The sequence below is a fragment of the Cuculus canorus genome, chromosome 2, assembly GCF_017976375.1.
Source record: "Cuculus canorus isolate bCucCan1 chromosome 2, bCucCan1.pri, whole genome shotgun sequence".
NCBI lineage: Eukaryota > Metazoa > Chordata > Aves > Cuculiformes > Cuculidae > Cuculus > Cuculus canorus.
This window is the reverse complement of record NC_071402.1, coordinates 13336662-13362654: the sequence shown is the minus strand read 5'-3', so window position 1 is coordinate 13362654 and position 25993 is coordinate 13336662. Positions and strand designations below refer to the sequence as shown.

The 25993-nt window shown below is 43.3% G+C and overlaps 2 protein-coding genes across 10 annotated transcripts; one reads left to right on the top strand and one right to left on the bottom strand.

Moving 5' to 3' along the window:
* On the top strand, window positions 1-25650 carry RNF139 (ring finger protein 139). Of its 2 annotated transcripts, XM_054057598.1 has the most exons (3): window positions 1-369; window positions 17710-17775; window positions 23596-25650. In XM_054057598.1, exons 2-3 carry the CDS (start codon window positions 17736-17738, stop codon window positions 25404-25406), a joined length of 1851 nt encoding a protein of 616 aa, XP_053913573.1. In that variant the 5' UTR covers window positions 1-369; window positions 17710-17735; the 3' UTR covers window positions 25407-25650. The 2 variants fall into 2 exon arrangements, with proteins under 2 accessions (XP_053913573.1, XP_053913571.1); XM_054057596.1 differs by lacking the exons at window positions 1-369; window positions 17710-17775 and adding an exon at window positions 19000-19319.
* Window positions 9588-23567, bottom strand: LOC128851132 (translation initiation factor IF-2-like). 8 transcript variants are annotated; one of them, XR_008448405.1, is made up of 6 exons: window positions 20076-23567; window positions 19774-19996; window positions 17813-17900; window positions 16772-17016; window positions 13152-13280; window positions 9588-12460 (listed from the first exon to the last, which is right to left on the bottom strand). XR_008448405.1 is itself a non-coding variant. In XM_054057609.1 (4 exons), the coding sequence occupies exon 1, from the start codon at window positions 19008-19010 to the stop codon at window positions 18054-18056; it is 957 nt and encodes a 318-aa protein (XP_053913584.1). In that variant the 3' UTR covers window positions 10939-12111; window positions 13152-13280; window positions 16772-17016; window positions 17813-18053. The 8 variants fall into 8 exon arrangements, 6 of the variants coding, with proteins under 6 accessions (XP_053913584.1, XP_053913583.1, XP_053913580.1 ...); XR_008448404.1 differs by having other exon boundaries at window positions 19774-23567; XM_054057609.1 differs by lacking the exons at window positions 19774-19996; window positions 20076-23567 and having other exon boundaries at window positions 10939-12111; window positions 17813-19010.
* Window positions 25651-25993: the final 343 nt, after the last annotated feature.

Here is a 25993-nt window from a genome sequence, read left to right as displayed (position 1 = left end):
GCATCTTGGATTTTATAGAAAGATGCACCACACACAGTATCTTTTAAACCTATAGTTATACTAAAAATAATGAAGAAAAGAGCACAGAGAAATACGGGAACTACAAAAGAAAATGCTTTCAAATTGGATGATTTTATACGGGTGTAATATGCATACATTTTTTATTCTTTCCTTTAAAAAAGCTGCTAAGATTTGATAGCGAGCGGAGTGATGACCAGGGTGGAAGTCAGTGATGAATGACAGGATGAAGGACACAACAGGAGAAGGAGGACTTGCAGTAGGAGATTTACGAGCAAACTAAAGAATCTGTTGAAAGCTGTGATCTTTCCATTAGACAGCACGAGCACTGAAGGCTCAGAACTATCACAGGTAAGAAAATCAGCATCTCTTAAGGAAGTATTTATGTTTCACTTAAGTAATGCTTGGCACCTGTCACTATGTTTGTGTTAGAGACATGAAGTCCTCTGAGACTTCATTTCAGATAGAAGAGCTGCAAATTCTATCCTTCATTCAATCCATTGACGAGGGTGGAATCACCCACAGGGAGCTTCCATCTGAAATGAACTGCACTGTTTGCAGACAAAGCAGTCAATGCCACAGTATTACTAGAACAGAAATTTCATACAAATTCCTATTATTGATAAAATGCTTGCCATTGCAGTAGAAAAAAATCAAGAAAAAATCAAGTAGAAAAAAATCAAGTTAAATGCCAGTTGTTCTTATCATTTTCTCTTGAGAGTTGAAGAAAAACATTTAAATTTAGACACCATTGCTTGATTTTGTGTCATTAAACAGAAATAATACCAGTTCTGTAGAAACCGTTCCCATTTGTCATGGATTAAGCTGGTTTCCTTAATTCCACTGAGCTCAACAATATGACAAGAGCTGATAATTTGGTCTTATGGCAAAATTTTATATAAAATCTGGATATTATTCAAATATACAAAATCTGAAAGAGGAAAAGGTAAAAACACTATTATGCCAGCTGCTGAGACAAAAATCTTGACATAATGGAATATTGATTAAATCTGGCAACATAACTTGGAGGAAACAGAAACTGATGGTTTAAAATGCATCTAAGAATGATGCACAAATGTGAAACAATGCTAACACTGTAGGTGGTCCCTGTGTAACAAACTCCAGGCAAAGGCTACAATTATTTCATATTTTTTGCTTTGAAATAAGCAAAGTTCACGCAGACACAGAGCTATGAATAATTTTTCAGTGGCACGTCTATAATTCTTACAGATGTTATCTTCCAACACAAGAAGAAAAACATTCCAGTCATGACAGTTTCTATTTTTAACTGGTTTCTGAAAAAAAAACCCAAAAACCAAAATCCAAACAAAGTGCTACAAAAATTTGCAGCAAAGAGAGAGAATAATAATGGAATGGGCCACTCAGGCCTTGATAGTCAGATGCACTAATCCGAGGTCTAATGTATCCAAGTTCTTTTCCTGGCTTTCTCCCCCTCTTCTCACAATCCCCAACAGCATGCATGGCTAAGACTATTAGCCTGTCTGACCATATAACACTTTTTTCCCTGTGAAGAGCCTCACCAAAAGGGATTAAAGGGGTTTTGCAAGGTTGCTTTTTTACGTTAATATTTTGCTTTTGTTAAAAAATCCAATTCTGACTCCAAGAAATATTTCTTCCAGTTAAGTTTTTGTGGTAATGCTTTTACTGCTTCAGCTGCTGATGGAGATTATTTTATTTATTATAAATAATTAAGCTACAGAAAATTCAAATATTGTTCTTCCCTTTATGAATACTTTACTTTTTTTCAACTCAAGTTATATATACATTGCCAAAACAAATTAAAGATAATGGGAAAGTTATTGAAGCTGTTAGCATCTATAGTAACAATCTTTATCATATGTGAACTGCAAGCTTTTGGGAGACAGATGATGAAAAATGGTGTAATCAAATTTTCAAAGGATGTCCACTACTGCTTGATGAGGTAATTCTGTCCTTTCCTCTGCTTCTCATGCATGACCCCATCCCCTTCCTTAGGCTAGCAACTACAATCATTTGTTCATGTAACAATCAAAGTCAGAGAACTAATCTAGGCGAAAAAAAGGATGCTATGCTTAGTCCATAGCCTGGTTTACTGTACAGCAATGGGAACTCCATGCTGGGATAAAAGGAGGCCACCAAACCCTGTTGTCAGGCGATAAAAGAAGGGACCACCCATTTCACCAGCAGCAGAGAGGTCTATCAGTTCCATCTGATACCGAAAGTGCACCCAGATGGCCTGATGTAAATCCTGCTAAAGCCAGGGCAAGCACTCCACATCATCTCTTGTCTGGAAGGATTTCAGGGATGGTTGACAGGAGAGCACATGGCTTATAGCAGCACTACAGACATCCCAGTGAAAACACCTGGGAACAGAAAGAAGGGGCATTCAGGGTCCAGAGCTGCTGCTGGAATCATCCGTTCCAACTCTGAAAAGGTTTTGCACAGCACTGAGCAGCAGGGAGTGAATCATGTTTAACTAGGCTTTAGGTAAGGACCAAGAATGTAGCTCTCAAAAAGGAGAATAGGGCATACTTTCAACAGTGCAAATAAAGATCCTTTTCTTAAGAATCATCATGCCAGGCAAAGGTATTTTCCATAGTTAGTGTCTGAAGACTTTTTTATCTGGAGAAAACTGAGTCTTCAACTCCAGGAACATTTCTTCAAAAGCAGCACTGGCAGATGGCTTGTGAGGAAACACTGGGCTGGACTGAGGAACTATCCAGCCAGGAAAAGGGAAATATTTTTTCCTTCCAGATTTTTTTCCAGCAGGATTCCTTTTCCAGTTCAGCGCACCATGAAACGATTTTGTGTAACAGAACAGAAAAGAACAGAACAGAACAGAACAGAATACAATACAATACAATACAATACAATACAACACAAAACAATACCATACATCATACCATAGAGCCATAGAGACCTTGTTGCTCTCTACACGTGCCTGAAAGGAGGTTGCAGGGAGGTAGGTGCTCGTCTCTCCTCCCAAGTAACAAGCAATAGGATTAGAGGAAATGGCCTCAAGTTGTGATATGGGAAATTTAGATCGGATATTATGAAAAATTTATTCACTGAAAGGGTTGTTAAGCACTGGAGCTTCCCAGGGAAACAGCTGAGTCACTGTCCCTCAAGGTATTTAAGAGTCATATAGACGTGGTTCTTAGGGACATGATATAGTGGTGGACTTGGCAGCGCTAGGTTTACAGTTGTACTCAATGCATCTTCAAGGTCTTTTCCAACCTGAATGATTCTATGATTCTATTAGAAATATCAATATATTAATCCATGGAACTATCCATACTCTTGCTCTATTAGGGTAAAAAACATTAAAAGTATTCTTTTTAGCTATTTCTCTACCCTGCTGCCATTAAAACCATCAAAGACAGAATTTCCACAACTCACTAGGAAGCTTATCTCAGCGCTGAGCTGCTTTTGTAGATGGAAAACTTTCCGTAATACTTAATTGACTAATCCATTACTGCGTAGTATGCCACGTTCTTTTTGTCCTGACCTCAAAGGTAATGCAGAAAATGTGATCACCACTGGATATTTTTTCCTCCAAAATTCAACTGGTAAGTGGATATATTTTGTTTTGAAGGTTGCAGTGTTTTTAACTAAAATAAATGCATCTTATCTTTAAGATGAAGCAATAGGGATCAGGGAGCTGTGCTTTCTTCCTCAGCCTCAGCAGGAATATCAGAAACTTCTTGGAAGGCTGGAGCATTTTCAAATTAGCAGAAGAAATCTGTCATTGCCGTACCCTTTCAACATATGCCTTCAAATACTGAAACACCTAAAGCTTAGGTTTCATTCCTTGCCCATGACAATCCTAGCTGCTCTGAATATGCATATGGAAATTAGGTCAACAAAAGTCTTAGCCACAGTGAAAATGAATGGAAAAAATCCCACATTTCCCTCTTTGTGGTACATTCTGCTCTGTTTTTATCAGCTGCATTTCCCAAAAATCCTTCCCCACTCTCTAGCTCCACTGAAAGCAAAGTGATTGCATAGAGTGGAGTTTTTTGGACAACATTAGTGCTTCTGCACACTCTGAGCAATGACAGAAAACTGAACTTTCCACAGAGGATCCACTCTGTCAGCTTCATAATTGAATGTAGCCCCTGGCTGACCTTGTTCAATGATTCCAATGCAAGCATTAGCAAGATTCAAACAGGATGCTTGTGCACTACCACACACAGTCTTAGTGGTTTAGTGTGTGCAGAGTATAACTGAAAAGTAGATTGAAGCGTACAACACCCCCCTCCCCCTAAAAATGTCCACAGCAATGTGAAACATTTTGAGCCTTTGAATCTCCTATTGAAAATGCACATCCACAATTGATCAAATTATTATGTTATGACTCAGTTTCTCACTAGTAGCAACTTCCTATACAGCTACCTCAGCATTATTGTTAGCACCTCCATTGAGATGGGAGGCTCATTCCGTCCTGGAGGACGATGACTTGTCTTATCCACACATCTATGACATCTCAGCCAGATTACAGCGATACAGCATGACTGGCTTTAAAACATTTGACAAACATCTATGTAATATTACTTATCTCTTCACAGTCCTGTCCTTTGCTCCCCATACCAGTATCCATTACAAAATGTAATTACATTCAAGACCTTTGTCCCAGTCTTTGCAAAAATCAGTGTCATGAACGATCTGAATAGATATCTGAAAGATCAGCTAAAGCCTACAAATGAAAATCACTGCCAGCAATATAGCTCTCTAGCAGTAGTATCTTACAATGACAGCGAAGCTCCTTGGTGTAGAAAGCCACAATTCTTGTAGTCCTGGTCAAAAACTATGAAATTATTTCCCATAAGTTCTCAGGCATTCTAAGCATCATGAAATTTTGCTCTAAGTGGTACATGAATTTCTTAAACTTTGTCTTCTCTGTGAACACAGAGTATTTATACCCCGAAGACAGCCTGGTCAGTGAACAGGAGCTTTGTAGAAACTGTATGTTCAGCCCCTACTGCGAAGCAAGGACTTTGCTTTGCTCAGTTTGCACTTCCAGCCAACTCAAAAATGAGTTGATAAACGAAGAACTTTATCCAGTTACCAACAGTTGGAATGTAGGCAGAGTTCTTTACTTATAAGGAAGTAAAAGGACTGCTTGCAGATCTGGAAAGGATTGAGAAACTGCCAGTCTTTGATAGCTGATAGGGGAAAGTGTCAGACTGGAAAGCGGTGTCTAAATCCACTGCATGCTAATACTTGCCCCTCCCTATGGCACAGTTACAGAAGGAAAGAAGGAAAGAATAACAAAGCAAAACAAAGAGTTAACAGCAGATTACAATTTGCTCTAATTTCCTAAAGCAAGAAACGGCATCTCCTGCCAGTTGTGGGAGCAGGTGCCAGAGCCCAGAGCTGGAAGACAGTGCTGGGTAACATCCATAACCTAACCTAACTGAGTGGGATTCTTCCATGGTCTTTTCAGAACTGTGCTATTACAGAGCCAGAAACTAAACGTGGGATTCAAGGCACAGGCGCAAGGCTGGCTTCATGTCGCATCACTCTGGAGCAGTCCCACATCAGCGATGGCAGTGGAGGCAGAGCAGCTTGCTTCCGTGAGCGCCTCTTCCCTCCCCTGTGCATGTGCAGCTGTAAATTATTGCAGGCTTTGCTATCTTTTATTCCCTTACAGCTCAGCCATGACAAGGATGATGAAAATAATGTTAACGCCTCTAGACCTGACTATGAACTACTTTATTCTTGCAACCAGAACACCTGTCTCTTTGGCACACTCCTTCCTCCCACAAAACACTCCTGCCATCTTCTGGCGAGGCCACCAAGCATCCAGGAGCTGCCTGGAAATGCACTTTGAAGTGTTTGTCCCGAATGGCCTTCTCCAGTTGTTAACGTAACCAATCAAGTGAGCAGGCTGAAATTAGATTTTGCTTTGGGATGCAAAGTTCCCGTGTCACAAGAGAATTTACCTTACAAGCAGTGCAAAACTCTCTCTTGATTCATAAGGATTTGCATGATTTTTTCCTTTTATCTTCATACCTGCAAATATCTCGAGAGTTTCATTTATTCCAAATCTAAAGGAGACATTCAGCCAAAATAGTCACCATTAAGCTGTTTTTACATTTAAATCACAAGTTCCCATGGCTTTTAAAAGGAACCACTGTTGATAAATCTGGAATTATGGTTTTCATGAACATTTATTAAACACTGAGATTGCAGTGGAATGTAAGGATGATCATAGTTCACGTGGTGTCAGGTTCCAATGCAAATATTTGATGATGCTCTAATCAAAGGCAGTGCTAGAGGTTGATAGCACCTTTGGAAGCTTCAAGGAATTTGCTAACTAGGAATTAAAGGGACGTGGCAGTATAAGGTTTACAGTTGGTCTCAATGAGCTTAAAGATCTTTTCCAAGCTAATGACTGATTCTGTGATTCTAAAACTTTGTTTAGAAGTCAAGGGTTAAGTTCTGAAAACAATGCTTTTCTCCTTGTTATCCTCAAAACAAAGCTGAATCTCTTTCTGAAGAAGAACTTGAATTATTTTAGGTACAAGAACCACTGGTTGATATTTCACAGCCTGTTATGTGGCACTTTAGATTGCATGCTCATAGACTGTCTCTTTTAAGTCTATGACTAATCCACAAGAGCAGAATGAGGAATTTTTTTTTCCAGGTTAGTTTTTTTTCCTGTAGGAAAATGGAGTCATATTGAAATCAAAACACTTCTCAAACTGCGTTGGTGAACTTGAGAGAAAAGTCAGAAAAGGCTATGATTGTTTTCAAAATAGGACATTAGTATGCATTTTATTTTCAATGTCAAATGTAGTACACAGCATATCTTTATAACATGTACATATAATCCACTTTTAGATGCACATTATACATATCAATGCAAAAAATATTTACTCCTAGAAGTAAATACTTGAATTGCTCAGAATTTTTATATTTTCAGTGCTTCCATATTAAAATATAAAACTTCATAAAACAGAATTTTTGTGGTCCACGTCACTTGTAGTTAAAAGGAACAGGGTGGGAACAGGACCCACCCATATGAGCATGTAAAAACCAGTTAGGCTAGTTTCAGCATCCTCCCCAAATTTACAAGGTCATTTCTTAAGTCATTGATAGGGACTGTGCAGCTCTGCCCTTAGCGGGACACTTCCCTCACCCAACTTAATATGAATGAAGGGTTGGGAACTATACAGTTTCCCTGGATAGGCCATGAGAAGACATCTTCTCCAGCATCTCTAGAGAAGGATTCCTTCTCTGGAGATATTTAAAACCCACCTGGATGCATTCGCATGCAACCTGCTGTAGGTGAACCTGCTTTAGCAGGGAAGTTGGATTGGATGATCTCCAGAAGTCCTTTCCAACACCAATCATTCTGTGATTCTGTGATTCCTCACCTTCAAAGACAAGAATCTAGGACTCTTCATCGACTTCTAAGAAAGCCTGGGGAGTAAGTTTTAGACAGCAGTCAGCTGAAAAGAATGCTACCCCAGGTGTCTTGAGATGGTGATAAAACCAAAGAACTGAAATGCCTTTGAATGAGCTCATTTCTCTATTAACAGAAGAAGTGAGAGTAACCTAATGCTCAGCTTCAACATCAGGCAGAAGTCTGCTAGGGCAAAGGGGTCCAGGAAGTCCAGACGTTCTTCAAGAAGGAATTCTTAGAAGTGCAGGAGCACACTGTCCTCATATGCTGTAAGATGAACTGGCAGTAAAGATGACAAGCCAGGTGAACTGGCAGTTTTTGCTGGGACTCAGGAAAAAAAGGAGAGTTCACTACTTTCAGAAGAAGGGGCAAGCAACTCAAGAAGAGTATGGGGATATCGTTAGGTCACGCATAGAGAAAACTAGAAAAGCGTAAATCCAACTAGAACTCAATCTGGCTGCTTTTGTAAGACATAGCAAAAGATGTTTTACAAATACATCAACAACAGAAAGAGAGTCAAGGAGAATCTCAATCCTTTATCGGATATGGAGGGGAATCTTGCTACTGAGGATGAGGGAAAGGCTGAGATACTTAATGTCTTCTTCGCCTCAGTCTTTAATAGTCAGACCAGTTATTCCCAGGGTATTTGGCCTCCTGAGCTGGGAGACAGGGATGGAGAGCAGAATAAATCTCTCATAATACAGGAGGAGGGAGTTAACAGCCTGATACACCACCTGGACACTCACAAGTCTATGGAGCCGGATGGTATCCACCCAAGAATACTGAGGGAGTTGATGGAAAAGCTTGCCAAGCCACTTTCCACCACTTATTAGCACTCCTAGTTAACAAGTGAGGTTCCAGATAACTGGAGGCTTGCCAATATGATGCCCATCTACAAGAAAGGCTGGAAGGAGGATCTGCAGGCACGAGCAGGACAGCCAGGAGATCAGGCCCAGCAAATGCCAGTTCATGAAGTGCAGGTCCTATTTGACCAACCTGATCTCCTTCTATGACCAGGTGACCCACCTAGTGGATGAGGGTAAGGCTGTGGATTTTGTTTACCTGGACTTTAGTAAAGCCTTTAACACTGTCTCCCACAGCATTCTCATAGAGAAGCTGGCAGCTCATGGCTTAGACAGGTGCACTCTTATCTGGGTAAAAAAACAGCTGGATGGTTGAGCCCAGAGAGTTGAGATGAACGGAGTTAAATTCAGTTGGAGGCAGGTACAAGCAATGTTCCCCAGGGCTCAGTGTGGTGGCCAGTCTTGTTTAATATTTTTATCAATTATCTGGATGAAGAGATTGAGTGCTTCTTCAGTAAGTCTACAGGTGACACCAAACTGGGCAGAAGTGTCAATCTGCTTGAGGACAGGAAGGCTCTGCAGAGGTATCTGAACAGGCTGGATTGATGGGCCAAAGTCAATCGTGTGACGTTTAACAAAGCCAAGACCCAGGACCTGCACTTGGGCCACAACAACCCCATGTGATGCTCCAGGCTTGGGGAAGTGTGGCTGGAGAGCTGTCTGGCGGGGCTGCTGTTTGACATGAGCTGGCAGTGTGTTCAAGTAGCCAAGAGGACAATAACATCCTGGCTTGTATCAGGAATGGTGTGGCCAGCAGGACTAGGGAAGTGATTGTGCCCCTGTACTCGGCACTGGTGAAACTGCAGCTTGAACCCTGTGTTCAGTTTTGGGCACCTCACTACAAGAAAGACATTGAGGGGCTGGAGTGTGTCCAGAGAAGGGGAACAAAAATGATGAAGGGTCTGTAGCACAAGTCTTATGAGGATCGGCTGAGGGAAGTGGGGTTCTTTAGCCTGTAGAAGAGGAGGCTGAGGGGAGACCTTGTGGCTCTTCACATGTTCTTGAAAGGAGGTTTTAAGCAAGGCATGTGTTGGTCTCTTCTCCGAAGTGACTAGTGATGAGAGGAAATGGCCTAAAGATGTATCAGAGGATTAGATTGGATATTAAGAATTTTTTTTTTTTTTTTTTACTGAAAGAGTGGTGAAGCACTGGAAGAGGCTGCCCAGGGAAGTGGTGGAATGTTAAAAAAATGTGTAGACATGGCACTTCAGGACATGGTTTAGCAGGCATGTTCGCGTTGGGCTGATGGTTGGACCTGATGATCTTAGAGGTCTTTTCCAGCCTTAGTGATTCTATGATTCTGTGATCAACCCCATGAAATTAATCTCTATTAATACTAAGGTCTGGATTTCCCTGTGAGAAGAAATGCTGGACAAGTCATCGCTCCTAATGTTCTTTGCACTACACTACAAATCACTTATTCTCTACTTCATGTGAGACAAAACTGCACTACCCTCTTTCTCCCAACCCATCATCAAGACGGTAGCTGTATGCAGTCTGAATTACGCTGATCCCTATAACCCAGCCTCATGCGTGGCTAATACTCAGAACTGTCTTTTGCTGACCAGATTCAATGATTTGCAAACACATTTCTGAAGGCTTTTCATGTGAGCAATGTTGGGATCCTCCTCTAACAGGGAGGATCTTCCAGGAAGATCACTCTTCCCGCCGTGGCAGGTCTAGTTTCCAGTATAATTTGCGTTCTCTCTGCTTCTGTCTCTCACATGTTGTCTGTGAACAAACTTCTCAGATCAGCTCTTCTGAAGACTGAAATCATCCTTAAAGATGTGTCGTTTTAGCTAAAAACAGGAAATTATTCTTTCCAGTATGTTTCATTCACCAAAAAATGCTGCAGTACAGAGCAGCTGACACTTTCAATTTTTTTAAACTAGTTTTGTGTCAGCTAACCGGTGTTAAGTAGATTGAAGGTCTCACTGGTGACCAGCAGTATAATTCTGGCTTATGGATTGTTTTCAGTTATCAGGAACTTGCTAAATTTAGTAGCCCACACATTAGCAAATAGCTCCCAGTTGGGACAGTGTATGCAAAGGGCAGGAGAACTAGGGGCAGGGTTGTTCTGCATGTAACTTCAGAAAACAGGGCTTTTCCACTACGATTTTTTTTTCTGCTATGGCTTTGTATTGGCAGTGGAGTTCAGTGAGACTGGCAGCTACAGTGTCAACCTCAAGACTGTTCAGTAACATTGAATACAGTCCTACTGAGAAGTTGAGGAAAGTTCTGAGCTTTCCTCTACAAGGCAGAATTTTTCTGTAAGGCCATGTTTCCTGCCATGGTATGTCTAGTTTCCAGTATAATTCCATTTCTCTCCACTTTTGTCTTCCACAAAACAAGTAGTACAAGTGGTAAAGTGAATGTCAAGCCCCAAGCTGAAGGAACCTGTCTTGCTCTTTGTTATTTCACTTTGTAACTTGAGGGTTCTACAGTTATATTCCACATGTTCCAGGGAAACAGTTCTGCATGGCCTTTGCTTTGCATATATTGAATTACAATAGCCAGGTCTTGCCTTTCAGCTGTACAATTCACCACATGCAGCCGTGCATCACCTCGTAAGGGGACAAAAAGTTGAGTGTAATGTGTAATTGTTTTCATCAGCTACAAAAAACAATATATAAAGCAAGGTTCTACACACGCTGCTGCTATTTTATTTGTATTTTCAAAAGGAAAATTTTCATTAATAAGGTTAGAAATTAACACTGGATCTGCATTTTGTTACATTCACAGCTGTATAACACAAAGCATGGCTGAGGTCAGAGAAATTGCTATGATGGCAGCATTTGCTCCATGTGCTTCACACAAAATATCATCATCTTTTCTATTTCTCCCTCTCAGCCAGGCACACCATTTCTGAATTGTTGTCTGGCATTTGAAAAAATGAGCTGCACTGGCTGTCAGGCTTTTCCAACTTCCCACCTGTTTTAGGAAAGAGTTCACAGTTTTCTGTGAACAGAGATACTGAGCTCATGGAAAATAATAGCCAAGAATGTCTACAGAACAGCAAAATGCTGAGTATCAGTTCCTAGGATAAATTTAAAGCATTTGCTCGGAGATACTGTGAATATATTTTACTACTTTAACATTCTAGAGTTACTTTTGCTGAGTATCTAATTTGTAGTAAAGCATGATGGGCTTCTGTCACGGATTAACAACAGGATTGGCAGGGCCGGGGAAACAGTTAAGAAAGAGTACGATACCCAACAGGCAAGCACATAATATTGCCTGTCTCCAGCAAGATGCACTTGAAAAATCACATATCATAGGAGGAGAAAAAGGAACACTTGGCAGCAATGAAAAAAGTATAAGGATGTAAGGATGTTTAGGTTTAGACACTCTTTCATTTTGCTTGCTTTGTAAAGTCTTTAAATCAGGTCTGGAACTCACAGTTCACCACTCTCTTTCCAGCAGAAGCCACAACGTGTGTTTGCGTGGCAAGTTAAGAAAGACAGGCATTTCTCCATGTCATGCTTGGAAAACAAAACAACCACAAAACCAGTGTAGGTGAAGGATCATGAAGGAATGATCTTAAGTAGTGTCTTTACCAAAGGCCTCAGCACAGACGAGAACTCAATCCAAGTAAGCCAAAAGTGAGTGCTGTCCTGAGCATGGCAGCTCCGGCAGAAGCTGGGCAGCAGAACTGTGGCTGGCAACTGGATTTTGCTGTCCACGTCTGCTGTTCTCACGGAGAGAAAAAGGCCCATGGGCAGATACATCTCTTCTGTAGCCAGAGAGACACCAAGAAGGGACTGCAGTCCTTAGATGTATTCCATGTATCTTTCTTTTCTTGTCTCCTTCCTAAGTGTGCTGGTCAGAGTTAGGGAATGAGAAAAATATGCCAGTGAGCAACTGTTAGTATAATTTGTTCTCTCATCACCCTTTTTTTTTTCACAGTAGGCAAAACCCAAAGGCTTTCTCTCTGCACAGCTTTATAGGAAATTGCAAAGCCAGAATTAACAAGGTCTAGCCCATTCCTTCGCAATCATCTCCTTATTTTAAAGAGAATGAGAAAGTTTGTCATTAAAGGAATATGGGGAAAATGATAGAACTAAGAGACTTTCCTCATGCAGAAGATGCACTGTTATGTGAGTCTTGCCTCCTGTCGGATATGATCCAAGACTTGTCCCTGTGTTCTGACTCTCCGGTGTGTGCCTTGCTGTGTCAAGACAGAAAACTCTTCTAGGCATTTTGCACTTTCCAGCTGAGCATTCTTTTCAAATAACAAGCATAAACCCATCATCCTCCACTGAGAGAAACAGAATCAGTGCTCATGTGTTACAGACATTGGCACTTCACATCAATGTGAAATCAAAATCAATCTTTCACACAAACAAGATATTAAAATTTATTTTGTCAGATATTTACTATGAGCAAATTGCTTTCTGCTTTCTTAGCTTCTATTAAGAAATGCTATTAAGCCCACTGTATTTAGCTGTAGAGAAGGTATGAAACCCAAACTTAATACAATAACTAATATTAAACACATTAATGTTTATAGGGAAATTCTTAATATATTGACAAGTTCCCTATGTCAATAACAATATTTACAGCTTTTACATTAGCTTTTCCAATGTTACCTTAATTTGTTCTTTTTCTTCTTCAGGAGGAGACACAGATAAAAAAATGTTCTTGGCTAAAGATTCCTGGTGTCTTTAATTAAAGTACTAAAAATAATCATGTGACTGGAAATCGTTTCCATTGAACCTTCAGTAGTAATATGTAAAATATTTTGCGAGTACCACAATGGGAGTGCCACATACAAAAGTCATTCTATGCCAAACCGCAGAACAAGTTAGACGCAGGAAAGTCTACACACCTATCTGCATTAGCTGGCAATTCATGCTCACCAGTATGCACACTCTGACAGAGTCACGGACATTGTGTAGAACTGATGACACAAGCTGTCCTCTGCAGGAGGGAGTGAGCAGCTCAGCAAGGCACAGCTGGGTTCACCAGCATGCTGAATCCACCAAAGCCTACATAAAGAAAGCATTGATAATTTGCTTTCAAAGAAATAGATAGATAGATAGATAGATAGATAGATAGATAAGTCTCTTTTATGCTAGAATAACTTCCTAGGAGAAGAAAATCCATTCCAGCTTCCCTGAATGATTCTTATATTTTTTTGTTTCGATCCAAAATATAGACATCCTGATTGACTGTAATGAAACAGCTGTTATGACAAAATGAAAGATACACTGTACAGAGCTTCATTCCTATATAAGGAATGCAAAAAGACACCAGGTAATTCACCCAAAAGGTACTTGAGAAGGAGAAATGAAATCTAAGAATAGCTAATGGTTCACTACATTCATTGCAAACTAAAATGAAGCAGTGGAATCACCATCCCTGGAGGTGTTAAAAAAATGTGTAGACTTAGCACTGCAGGACATGGTTTAGTAGGCATGGTGGTGTCGGGCTGGTGGCTGGACTTGATGATCCTAGAGGTCTTTTCTAACCTTAATGATTCTATGGTTCTATGAATTGTTGACATGCACATTTTGTGCTGTTTTTCTTAGCAGTGAACTGCTTTCATTCTTACAAAATATAGTGTTATTGTATCAGGCCAAATATACTTGTGGTATTCCAAGACAAAGGTATTGTGTGTATTGAAAGCTTTTAAGGATCTTGTAGCTACAGAAAAACAGCAGTCGAGACCCCTTCCTGTATTTTTTTTTATAAAAACATGATTTTTGTGAGACCATGTGGCTTTGTAATATCTAGTGTAAGCACTGTCATTAATCCAATAATACCTCTGGCTTGAAGGGCTCAGGAAAGCACTTAAGCAAAGGAAAGACTTTTAAAAACTCAAAAGTTGTTCTGGGTTTAGATGCGGCCATCACATATGAGCACAGATCGTAAACATGGGCTCAGCAGACTGGTATAGAAAATATGCAGTTCTGCCATTCCATAACATAATAAGGATTGCTTTATGTCCACTTAATTCAGCGCATGCTCCTTACAGAGCTGGCTCAAGGAAACCATCAGACTCTGCACCTGGTAATTTGTATTCACGCAGCTCCTCTTGTTCTAAAAATCTGAAATTGAAAAATCTTCATAGTTTGTGAAAAAAATATGTGAACTTTCTCCACTCTGAGCTGTCACACCCCCTCAAATTATATTTGCGTGACTGAGAATATAGCCCCAACCTCTGTCACACACTATGTAAAACATCAAAGAATTCCAGTGACTCACATTTGCTATTGAAATAAATTGATCTGTGACTTTCTGCCCAACATAGAAGGTGTATTAAGTTTTTCAGGAAGTATTTTCAAGTGTGAGGTTCTCATTCATTATGCAACAGCTCCCTTGGGCCTGTTCAGTGGCGCTTCCTTGTCGTGGGTGTAGGCTGGGATTTGACAAGTTTGCCAAGTCAGGTACGCACAGTTGCAATGATGTGTAGCACAGCCTTCACTTTGGCATTTCGGGCTGTTTGCCCTTAACAGTTAATCTATATGGACAAAAAGGAGCTTTCCACTTAATTTGTATGCTAGTTGATGAAGAAATCCTCAACTATGACAACTTTTTTTAAAGGAGTATTAATAGGAGTTTACTCAGAGTAGCATTTAACAGCCAAGTTTACAAAGAATCTGAGGCTGCATTTAACCCTGGAAATAATGTGATTTTTTGTCCTGACTTAGTAAACATAGACAAAGTGAATTCAGTAGTGTTATGCTTGTGTGATGAAGTTGAACTGGGTTTATTCTTCCACATTTGAAACTATGCAGTGCAAATTGCAAAATTAAAAATATCCAGTAGGTGTCATCTCCTTACCTATTGGATGCATGATAATCAAGTTTAGATTTTGTTTTAATTGAACTTAAATGAAAAGCAGGGAGCTTTAAACTTAGCAACAAGTTTCTGAAGAACCTGATGAATTTGGATGAATTTGATCTGATGTGCTTTACTAACACTAGGACTTCTGGAACGTTTGCAACCTGGAACTGTTTCTACACAAAGTAGTTTGCAGATATCCATGACCGTACTTATAGCCTCAATAACATCTGTAAAATGTGCCTGTAAATGCATGTATTTAAACCTGAAAATCCATTTAACAGATTCCACTTAATCCACATGTCCTTAAAGCAATATCAATACGTACTACAGCATTGCCTCTGATCGCAAAGCCTGCATTGCAGAAGCAGATATGAGATGCTCTTTACTGATGAGGATATTAAATGGAGTTGGAAGGATGTTGGGAGGGCAGGGAATTCCATTTCCATAAATGGTGTTTTAAGTTGTTGATTTCTTGAAATTACACCTCATATAAGTAACTATTTTCATGTGGATTATTGAGAACTATGAAGTGCCCAGATCTGTTTGATGTACACAGCTTTTCGTTTCCGATCAGATGCTGTTATTTACATTGTGCTTCTTCAGCACAATGTAAATAAGCACAACAGACTTAGTTGAAAAGTAAAATTATTCAGGCAAGTCTGAATCACTGCAACTCAGCCATCCTCAAACCTAAGTAAAATAAACACTTTTCACCTTTTAAACTCTGACCTCTGTTATTCAGCATGGGGATATTCACTAGGTCACAGTTACGCCTTTCAGCATGTGATTAAAACTTGTACTTTGTCCATGTCCATGGATTTTGCAATACAATCCTTTAGCAATCCAGCAACATTTCTGGCTTTGTTAGTGTGGACATTGCTTAGGAAAGTTCCTGTGCAATACTGCTGTTGCCTGACCCCAAATCCTTTGAAAATTACAGAAAGACATCCTAGGGCTTAAGCCGTGCACTAGTCCAGCCCATGAAAAGGCTCAGCTGCAGCAGGTGAAGCTGAAGGCAGATGCTGGCAGGAGATTGCAGTGTGACAGGAGATTGCAGTGTGACAGGAGATGGCAGTCTGGCAAATGCCAGCAGGCACCGAGGGTGATTGCAGCTGCGGCTTGAAACCTCCTTTAATTAGCACAAGCAGCAGGGTGGGAAGTGCCCCTTTGCAAACAGACTCACACGGATCACGTTTACATTTAATTCATTTTTTAATCTTCTTCTTTCTTAACGAAGCCAGGTTGACATTTCCAATAGTCCCTGTATCTGTGGCTTCTGTGCAGATGTATAAGGAAGGAAAGAGAATCTCAAGGAAAAATGCCTTTTTTTCCATATGATCCTGACCTATAGTTATGCATCAAGCAAGACAGGACTTTCGCATCACACACGAAAGAACAGGAAATTCTGCATAACCCTCCCCTAATTAAAAGCTCATTAGACCTTCAAGGTGAACTACTCACTTAACAGCCAGGAAAACATTACCTTAGCACTCCTGCCATCCACACGCACGCAGTGAGGCGGTGAGAATGTGGATGCGGGGAAGTGCAAATGTGGGGAAGCATTGCCAACAGCAATGGGATGGTGCCCAAGGGAGCGGAACAGAAATGGGCACAGGGCCTGGGGGACTAAGTGGCAGGTTCCACTTGGGAAAACAGGACCCAGCCTGCCAAAAATGTCACATCTCCTTACCACACTCTGAGCCAGGCTGGATCCAAGGCAGCAGGAAGGGACAACTGTCTGCGGGGAACACTCTCTGCAGTGACAACTGTCCATGAGGAGCCATTACAGTTAGGGTTAAGCTTACGGTTAGAGGTATCCCATGTAGAGTTGTCCCTGCTGAGAGATGTCCTAGTGGAGAGTTATCCCCATGGAGAGTTGTCCCGGTGGAGTCAGCCATGGAAAGTTTTCCCAGCAGAGCTCAGGCTGGGTGCAGACTGCAAAACAAAAATGCTCTATTATTATTTGAAATGGATTCTTGGTGAAGAAGCATTGTTTTTAGGAATATGAGGAATGAATTCAGCCTGGAGAAGGCTCTGGGGAGACATTATAGCAGCCTTCCAGCACCTAAAGGGGCTACAGGAAAGCTGGGAAGAGGCTTTTTATCAGGGAGAGCGGGGATAGGATGAGGGGGAACAGTTTGAAGCTGAAATAAGGAAGATTTAGATTAGATATTAGGAAGAAATGTTATCCTGTGAGGGTGATGAGGCAAAGGCACAGGTTTCCCAGGGAAGTTGTGGCTGCCCCATCCCTGGAGGTGTGGCCAGGTTAGATAAGGCTTTGAGCAACCTGATCCAGTGGAAGGCGTCCCTGCCCATTGTAGGGGGTTGGAACTGGGTGGTCTTTAAGGTCCCTTTCAATGCAAACCATTCTATGATTCTGTGATTCTACGGGCATGCCTTATACACTTGCAGAATAAGCCCGGAGTTGCACAGAGGGCCAAAGTTTTATTTTTCTGTCAAGCTCTAAAATATGCAAGTAAATTTAGGCCTAAGCTGTATATGGCCTTCAGTGTGGTAAATAAGGACTACTAAGACACCTTTTCTACTGTCTTCCCTAGTTGGGTAATGGTTGCAATGAAATGTCGAGTGACTGTAGCACATAATTTCTGTATTAATTTTTCTTCATAGATATTGGTGTTAATCTGACAGATCCTATGTTCAGAGGAATCTACAGAGGAACACAAAAGCATCAAGGTAAATGTTTCTTTGTATCTGCTGAAAGACAACATACCTCTTGTTAAAATGGAAGCCTTTTGTCAGAAAGTGAAGTTAGAATTTTTCTTTCTCCTCAGAAACTGGATGCTTGTTATTTACTATGGCTTGAAGAAGAAAATGTGACAAAATAAGTTAGATGTTCTAAGTAAAATGTATTCTCTTCTACTGAATTGCTATTAAGTTGTCACACAGGTAACTGCTTCTAGAGCAAAATGGAAAATTGCTGGTGTATTTATGTTAGGATTGCATGAAGAAATTCATCTGAGAAAGATGAACAATAAACTACCAAAGTGTTGCATTGCTGAATTGAAGCTGAAAGAGGAGAGATTTAGATTAGATATTACGAAGAAATGTTTTCCTGTGAGGGTGCTGAGGCACTGGCATAGGACTCCCAGAGAAGTGGGGGCTGCCCGATCCCTGGAGGTGCTCAAGGCCAGGTTGGATGGGGCTTTGAGCAACCTGATCCAGTGGGAGGTGTCCCTGCCCGTGGAAGGGGGTGGAACTAGGTGGGCTTTAAGGTCCCTTCCAACCCAAATCATTCTATCCTTTATCTTGGACGTACACAGGCGGCGAGTTTGCTTGCTTTGCTCCTGCCCCGCGTGGGAGCCCTGAGGGCTCAGAAACCACCGCGCGGACACCGAGGGGTGGGACTGAGGCTGCCCCGGCTCCCGCCGCACGAGGGGGCGCGTAGGGAGAATGTAAGCACTGGCCCGAGGGGGCGCGCATGCCTGGGGGCGGGTGAGAGGAGGGTGGGGCGCTGCGCCGCTCCCCTCCGCCTGAGGGGGCGGGTGAGGCTGGGGGCGGTGGCGCCCGAAGGCAGCGACTGGGGCTGCTCCCCGTTCCCCAACCGCGAGTTGCTGTGAGGCGGCGCGCGAGGCTGGAGGCGCCTGAGAGCGGGGGAGCCACTTCCCCCCTGCCGGCTGTGGGGCGGTCTGAGGCAGCGCGTGCGGGCGAGGGCAGCGGCGTGCAGCGCTCCGCCGCTCCTTTCCGCCTGAAGCTGGAGGCGGTGACGCCCGAGGGCGGGGGGAAGCGCTGCCCCTTTGCCGGCCGTAGGGCGGTCTGAGGCAGCGCGCGCGGGACTGGGTAGGGGCGCTCCGTTGCTTTCTGGCCGAGGCGGCGCGAGCGGCCCGAGGGGGCGGGGCCTGGTGCTGTGACGCCCGCGCGGCGTCGCGGCCCGGCCGGGTCCGGCGCTGCCGAGGGAGCGCGGCCAACATGGAGGCGGCGCGGCGGGGGCCCGGCCGGGCCGGGCGGCGGGCGCAGGGCGACAGCTGAGCCCTCCCGCCTTCTTTCGCCTCCCCCCTTTGCTCTTGGCGCGCGGGGCGCGGTCCGGGCCCGGCGCGGGATGGCGACGCGGGGCCCTCCGCGGCTCCCGTGGCCGCGGCTGGGCCCGCGGCTGCGCGCGGGGCTGGAGGTCGCGCTTCGGGTCCCCAGCCTCTTCCTCATCGACGCCATCTTCAACGCGGCCCCGCTGCCGGGGGGTTCCCCGGGCGGCGCGCTCCTGGCCGTGCTGCTACGGCTGCTAGGTGAGACACCTGCGCACCCCGCTGCCCTCCCGCTGTCTCCTCTCCGTGCTGCTCCCCCTTTCCCTCGCTGCTCCCCCCCGTCCTCGCTGTCCCCTCGCTGCTCCCCCCCCCGTCCTCGCTGTCCCCTCGCTGCTCCCCCCCCCCGTCCTCGCTGTCCCCTCGCTGCTCCCCCCCCCCGTCCTCGCTGTCCCCTCGCTGCTCCCCCCCCGTCCTCGCTGTCCCCTCGCTGCTCCCCCCCCTCCTCGCTGTCCCCTCGCTGCTCCCCCCCTCCTCGCTGTCCCCTCGCTGCTCCCCCCCCTCCTCGCTGTCCCCTCGCTCCTCCACCCCCCCCCGCTGTCCCTTCGCTGTCCGTCCCCCGCCCCGCTGTCCCTTCGCTGTCCGTCCCCCGCCCCGCTGCCCGCAGCCGCCCCCTGCACTGTCCCCGCGGCTGTCGCTGCTCCCTGCCCCCCGGCACCTCCTCTCCGCGCGCTGGGCTCCCCGCTGTCCTGCCCGCTCCCCCATCCCGCCTCCTCCGCCCACGGCGGGGCTGGCGCTGCTCGCTTTGTGCGAGAGGCTCGCCCGCGGCGGAAAACCAGAGCTGTCGAGCGATCTTGGGGTTCTGTAGCGTGGGGTCTTCCTGAAATACGCTGCTAAGTCTTCGGTTCAGGAACAGTGGTTCAGAAATGCCCGGTTTTAAACTGGAAGAGGGAAGATTCTGGTTAGGCATTAGGAAGAAATTCTTCACGCTGAGGGTGGTGAGGCACTAGCACAGGTTACCCAGGGAAGTTTTGGATGCCCTCTCCGTGGAAGTGTTGGAGGCCTGATTGGGTGGGGCCTTGAGTCGCCTGGTCTAGGAGGAGGTGTCCCTGCCCACGGCAGGGGGTTTGGAACTGGGTAATCTTTAAGGTCCCTTCCAAACCATTCTATGATTCTGTGATAATTGGGATCTGACATGAGAAAGAAATCCCTTGAAACTCGGGATGGTCATTTTTAATCTCTTTTTCTCCTCTGGGTTAAGACTGAGAGTCAGTGGTGTAACTGAGCAGCACTGTATTTGGAATTACTAGTGGTGGAGGGCCCTTGCGTAGCCTCGGCCCTGCTCTGCTCATGGTGTTTACGTGATGCTGTGCCCTGAATCACACCTGGGAACACTTGCAGAAAGGAAGGGAGAATCCACCACGCGGCATGTGTATTTTGTAGGCCTGCGATGCTAGTTTTTTGTTTTGTTTGATGTTTACGGTCGTAAAAAAAGGAAACGGGAGGTATGGCTGCTGGGGTAGGAAGCTGAGAAGCATGGTTAACGATCACTCTGAAGCGTGTGGTATTTGGATTAGCAGAATAAGGTGTTTTTCAGGATTGCATTTATATGGTCAGTTTTCTGGGAGGCTTTTGGGGAAGATTTTGGGTAATCCCTGCCTCCTGCAGAAGAGTTTGGTAACAGTTTATGCCAAGAGACGAGACCTGTGTTTTGGTATATTTGGGCTGTGTCTCTTGGCTTTCCAAAATTAAAGAAAAATTAAACATGACGGTAAAGACCTTCCACATGGTTCAGACAGTTGAGTACTTTTGCATCCATTTTTTCCTCACCTGAATTTAAGGATTACAGGGTTGGGGGTTTGCTGTTGTTAGGATAAACCAAAATATTTATATTGGATAATTCTGTATTTAAATAATGGGGAATTTGTCCTTTTAGTTACCACTTGCAGGCTTTGAAAGACTGATCCAGGTTTTCCCTGTAGCACAATGCTCTTTGGCATTGGATAAAGGAGCCACTTGTCCTCCTGTCTCAGGCTGTAGCTCTGATAGCTGTCAGGGTGATGTTGAACAGTTCTGAAATGTTCTGCGAGTACTACATTCTTCAAGCACGCTAATCGAGATCTGTATGATTTGTAAAGTTTCACTGCAGGATTCCTTGGTCTGGTTATTCCATCACTTGTTTTCTCTGCAAGTACATGGGATTACACACAGCACAGAACCAAGTTCTGCAAACAGAGCATGATGTTTTCCTTAATCTTTTTCATTAACCTGGCTTTGTCTCCCACACAGTATTTACTTTTCATAACCTTTGAATAGGTTTTTGTTTTAAGTATCTGGTTTAGGAGATGTGGGGCATCTCCTAAAAGGAGGAACTGCAGTGCTTCCTGCCAGAGGGAAATGGAAAAGGTTTAGTGCTGGGTGAATACCTTGCAGGGCAGGGGAAAGCCTTGTGGTTGTGGAAACAACTGAGTGACAGAAATGGAGATGGGGGAGAGGAGTCCTCGCCTTCCCCTCTTAGATTTGAGTTACCTCCTGTGGCTTTCCGAGATTCCTTTGCGGGGGAGGGCCTTGACTTTTCCAAAATGCTTCAGCTGTTGTTAGTCGCTGTCCAGAGGAACCAGTAGGTCTGGCTTTTCTGTTGGCTCGTTGTTGTACTGTTTTTAGGGATGTGTCTCATGTGTGAAACGTAGGTGGTTTTGGATGACCTATAGTGTCTAAACACAGGCCTATTACTGCAACTGCAAGGAGGAGAAATAGGGTTTGTTAACAGGCGAGTTCCAGAACAGCCTGCTTAGTGCAGAATGCGTTTCATTTGGCTCAAATGATCAGGATTATGGAAACAACGAGCTTGTTTCAGGCATTTGAGCCTTTTCTGCGACTTATGAGAAAAGAGAGAGGGCACAAACCAGTCAGCAGCGTTCATTCTGCCACAGGTGTTTGTGGAAGGAGGTGTCGTAGAAAGGTGATCCCACTGTCAAGCTTATTTAGAAAAGAAGTGCTGTACATAGTGAATGTTGAGCTTTTAATGGAAGAGCTGAGCTGCAATAGAAGGGTCTTCATTGGAACAGTGTTTAGGGTTTTCCTCAGTCCGCTTCACAAGGTTACTGGGTTAATGATTAGTTAAGGAGAACTTGTTTATATCAGCCAGCGCTGCTGGCAAAGAACACCCGTAAGGTGCATTAATAACTTGTTCTGTAGTCTGCCTTTTGCTGTTGAGTCATATTGACCCTCTTTCTTCTTACTCAGTCCTCTAGGGTAGAGCTGTTTTCTTTGGGTAGTGTTATTTTCACTACTGATGGAATCAAATATTAGTTCTTAGCAAGGTGGTTTTATTCCCATGATTGAGATACCATGGCTTAAAATATATAGTTTTTTTAAACACCTCATTATGGAGGATTTGGAGCAGTCTAAAATACAATTATCAGAAAAGACCAATGCTGTCCTCCAGCTGAAAGAGGATTACTTGTGATTTCATTAGATTTGGATGAGAAAATGGATGCATAGACTGGAAGCTGCTTGAGAAGTTCAAAGCAAAGGCAGTGTGCGTCCGGAAGAAAAAAAACACACTGAAGGAAGTGTCCCTAGTGATAAGTGCCATTTAATTTGACACTTGCTAGGGCAGAGCCTTACCTGTGTAGCACACAGTGCTGAGATGCATAAGCTGTGCTACAGAAGGGGTTTACTGCAAGGTTGTGAATGTAATGCCCAGATACTATAGATGCTATGGCAGGGTTTCTGAGAGGAAGGTGCAGCCTTTCCAGTCACAGTCAAGATGCATTCATGGTCAGTGTGAAGGAAAGGTTAGCAAACAGGAATTTCAGGATCTGTATCTGACTTCTGACAAGTAAGATGCAGGTTTGCACTGGCATTGGCAAAGAGGCTGTTGGTAAAGTTTTGGATTCTGTGTACAAAAGCTTTGTATTGCAGAAGGTCTCTGTGAGACTTGCGCAAACTGGTGCCTCACAGAAATGAAAGCAAACTGAAGGCAAATGGAAGAAGAGTGCTGTCCCCTCACTAAACTGCAGCATTTTTTCACTTTTCCCATTAAAGGGTTCACCTGAGCTGTTCTGGTCACTGTTGCCATTAGTACTCCGGCCTGGAGACCTGTAGTTGAGTGCTTTGCTCAACTGAAGTAGGGGACTTAGTAAGGAATAAATGTAACCTTTTCTAACTTTGCCTGTAAAGGTGATGCTGTGTCTGGTAACTGTTTTCTGCTTTTAGAACTTGCCTGCTCTTAGATTTCAAGAGTGAGGCTAAAAGGCTGGGAGTTGTCACTGCTCTACTCTGAAAGTGCAGATGAACTCAACAGTAATTGTGGCTTAAATGCTTGCATTGGCTTTGTGTTGCAGCTGCAGTGCACAGATATATTGAATGCAGAGGTTAAGGCGTCCTTCTGTCCCTTCTCTGGAATGGGCATAATTGTCAATGTAAAGTTACAAGTGACTAATTGGGGAGCTATATAAATGTAGCTCTAAAGCTAACAGGTTAAAATCTGTTGTTGAATTTCTGCTGAGAATAAATGATTTCCATCTGTTTTCAGGTGTCTTTGTATCCAGTGTTGTTCTGGTCTTACAACAGCGAGCACTTTTCAAGTTTTATATGATCGCCTCGGCATTTCTGCTGGCTGCCACTTCAGTGTTGGTGAATTACTATGCCTCTTTGCACATAAACTTCTACAGTGCCTACTACACAGCTGCGTTTGGAATTCAGATCTTCCCTCATAAAGGGCCTTCGTTATGGATGACACTTTCCATCCTTCAGCTCACCTTTGGAATCGGATATGTTACATTGCTGAATGTGCAGTCCGTATACTCTCAGCTCATCATTCTGGATATACTGATTCCTGTGATTGGCTTGGTTGTTGAATTACCTTTAAATGTCCGCAAAATGCTAGTTTTTATTTCAGGCCTAGTTCTGACACTAAATACCACAGCCATTTTAGTTACGAAGATTAAATGGTTCTACTATTCAGTGCGGTATGTTTATCTGCTGGTGAGGCACATGTATCGCATTTATGGATTACAGCTGCTGATGGAAGATACATGGAAAAGGATTCGCTTTCCAGCTGTACTGCGTGTCTTCTGGCTAACAAGACTTACAGCACAAGCTGTGGTATTAACCTATGTTGTAAAGATGTCTGAAACTAATACAGAAGAAAAATTCTTCTTGATATCGTGGGATAACTGCTGGGAACTGATTTGCAGTCTGATCATCAGCGGGTGCGACTCAACTCTAACTGTGTTAGGCATGAGTGCTGTCATTTCCTCAATAGCACATTATTTGGGACTTGGTATCTTGGCGTTCATCGGATCAACTGATGAGGATGACAAAAGGCTTGGTTTTGTAGCACCCGTCTTATTTTTCATTTTGGCTCTGCAGACTGGTTTAAGCGGACTGAAACCAGAAGAACGATTAGTTCGCCTGAGTCGAAACATGTGCCTTTTGTTGACTGCAGTCCTGCATTTTATCCATGGAATGACAGACCCTGTGCTGATGTCTCTCAGTGCCTCCCATGTATCATCATTTCGCAGACACTTCCCTGTACTGTTTGTTTCTGCTTGCCTTTTCATCCTTCCAGTTCTGCTCAGTTACATCCTCTGGCACCACTATGCACTAAATACCTGGCTTTTTGCAGTTACAGCATTCTGTGTCGAGCTTTGCCTAAAAGTAATAGTTTCTATCACTGTTTATATATTGTTTATGATTGACGGCTACTACAATGTGCTATGGGAAAAACTTGATGATTACGTCTATTATGTTCGTTCAACTGGCAATATTATCGAGTTTATATTTGGAGTGATCATGTTTGGCAATGGAGCTTACACCATGGTTTTTGAATCGGGAAGCAAGATTCGTGCTTGTATGATGTGTCTACATGCTTACTTCAACATCTACTTGCAAGCAAAGAATGGCTGGAAGACTTTTATAAACCGCCGGACTGCTGTTAAGAAAATAAACTCGCTTCCAGAAGTGAAAGGAAGTCGGTTACATGAAATAGATGACGTCTGTGCAATCTGCTACCATGAGTTCACCACCTCTGCTCGCATTACTCCATGCAACCATTACTTTCATGCACTTTGTCTTCGGAAATGGCTGTACATTCAGGACACTTGCCCGATGTGCCATCAAAAAGTGTATATTGAGGACAAGGAAAATGCCAACATCTCTAACAATAATGGGTTTGTGGCACCAAATGAAAATCCTGTACAAGTTGCAGAAGCTGCTGCTGATGCTGAAAATGAATTAAATGAAGATAACGACAGTTCTGATAGTGATGAGGAAGACGATGATTGCGTGGCACCGCACTTGAATGAGCCTCTTAATGTTGACTCTAACTCTCTTGGTGATTAAAATGCCCTTTACTAAGCCGTGAGGTATTTGTTTAAGATTGATTTCAACAGAAGGAAAGTATCACTTGTAGTTATTGTACTTAAGCACAACGGCAGTATCTCAGTGTTGAGTCTGTGAATGGTGGTTGTTTACTGTGGTGTGTGCTACTGTAAATATACCTCTAATTTTTGCTGGTCTCTTTCATGACCACCTTAAATTATGTACATTATTGTACATGGAATAAAATGTTTTCACATGTTTTTAAGATGGTTGGGAAAACACTCTTTAATTGATATGGTGATAATGCTGTGCCAAAGACTGTATACCAGTAACCCCCAATCAATGAGTTCTGGATGCAAATGAAAGATACTAAGTGAAAACAGACTGTTCAGCGGGTCAAATCAGAAATTAAAAGCCTGAACCAAAGCAGCTTTACTTACAAATTCAGTATAGGCAGAGCTTTATTGCTAAAAAACTAGTGAGTTGTGTTTCTGAAAAACTAAAAATGTAGGTTGGTAGACTTAATGTTATAGCATTTGCGTATGTGGAGCAAAAGACGAAACTGCTAAGCTTTCCAGTAAAGTAGCAAAGCATGGCATCGATGTGTT

Bases quoted from the DNA above. Each gene is read 5' to 3' on its own strand.
- LOC128851132 (XM_054057609.1), bottom strand. From the start codon at position 19,010: ATGTTGGCCGCGCTCCCTCGGCAGCGCCGGACCCGGCCGGGCCGCGAC.
- RNF139 (XM_054057596.1), top strand. From the start codon at position 19,139: ATGGCGACGCGGGGCCCTCCGCGGCTCCCGTGGCCGCGGCTGGGCCCG. The intron at 19,320-23,595 runs GTGAGACACCTG...ATCTGTTTTCAG, and splicing joins CGTGCTGCTACGGCTGCTAG to GTGTCTTTGTATCCAGTGTT.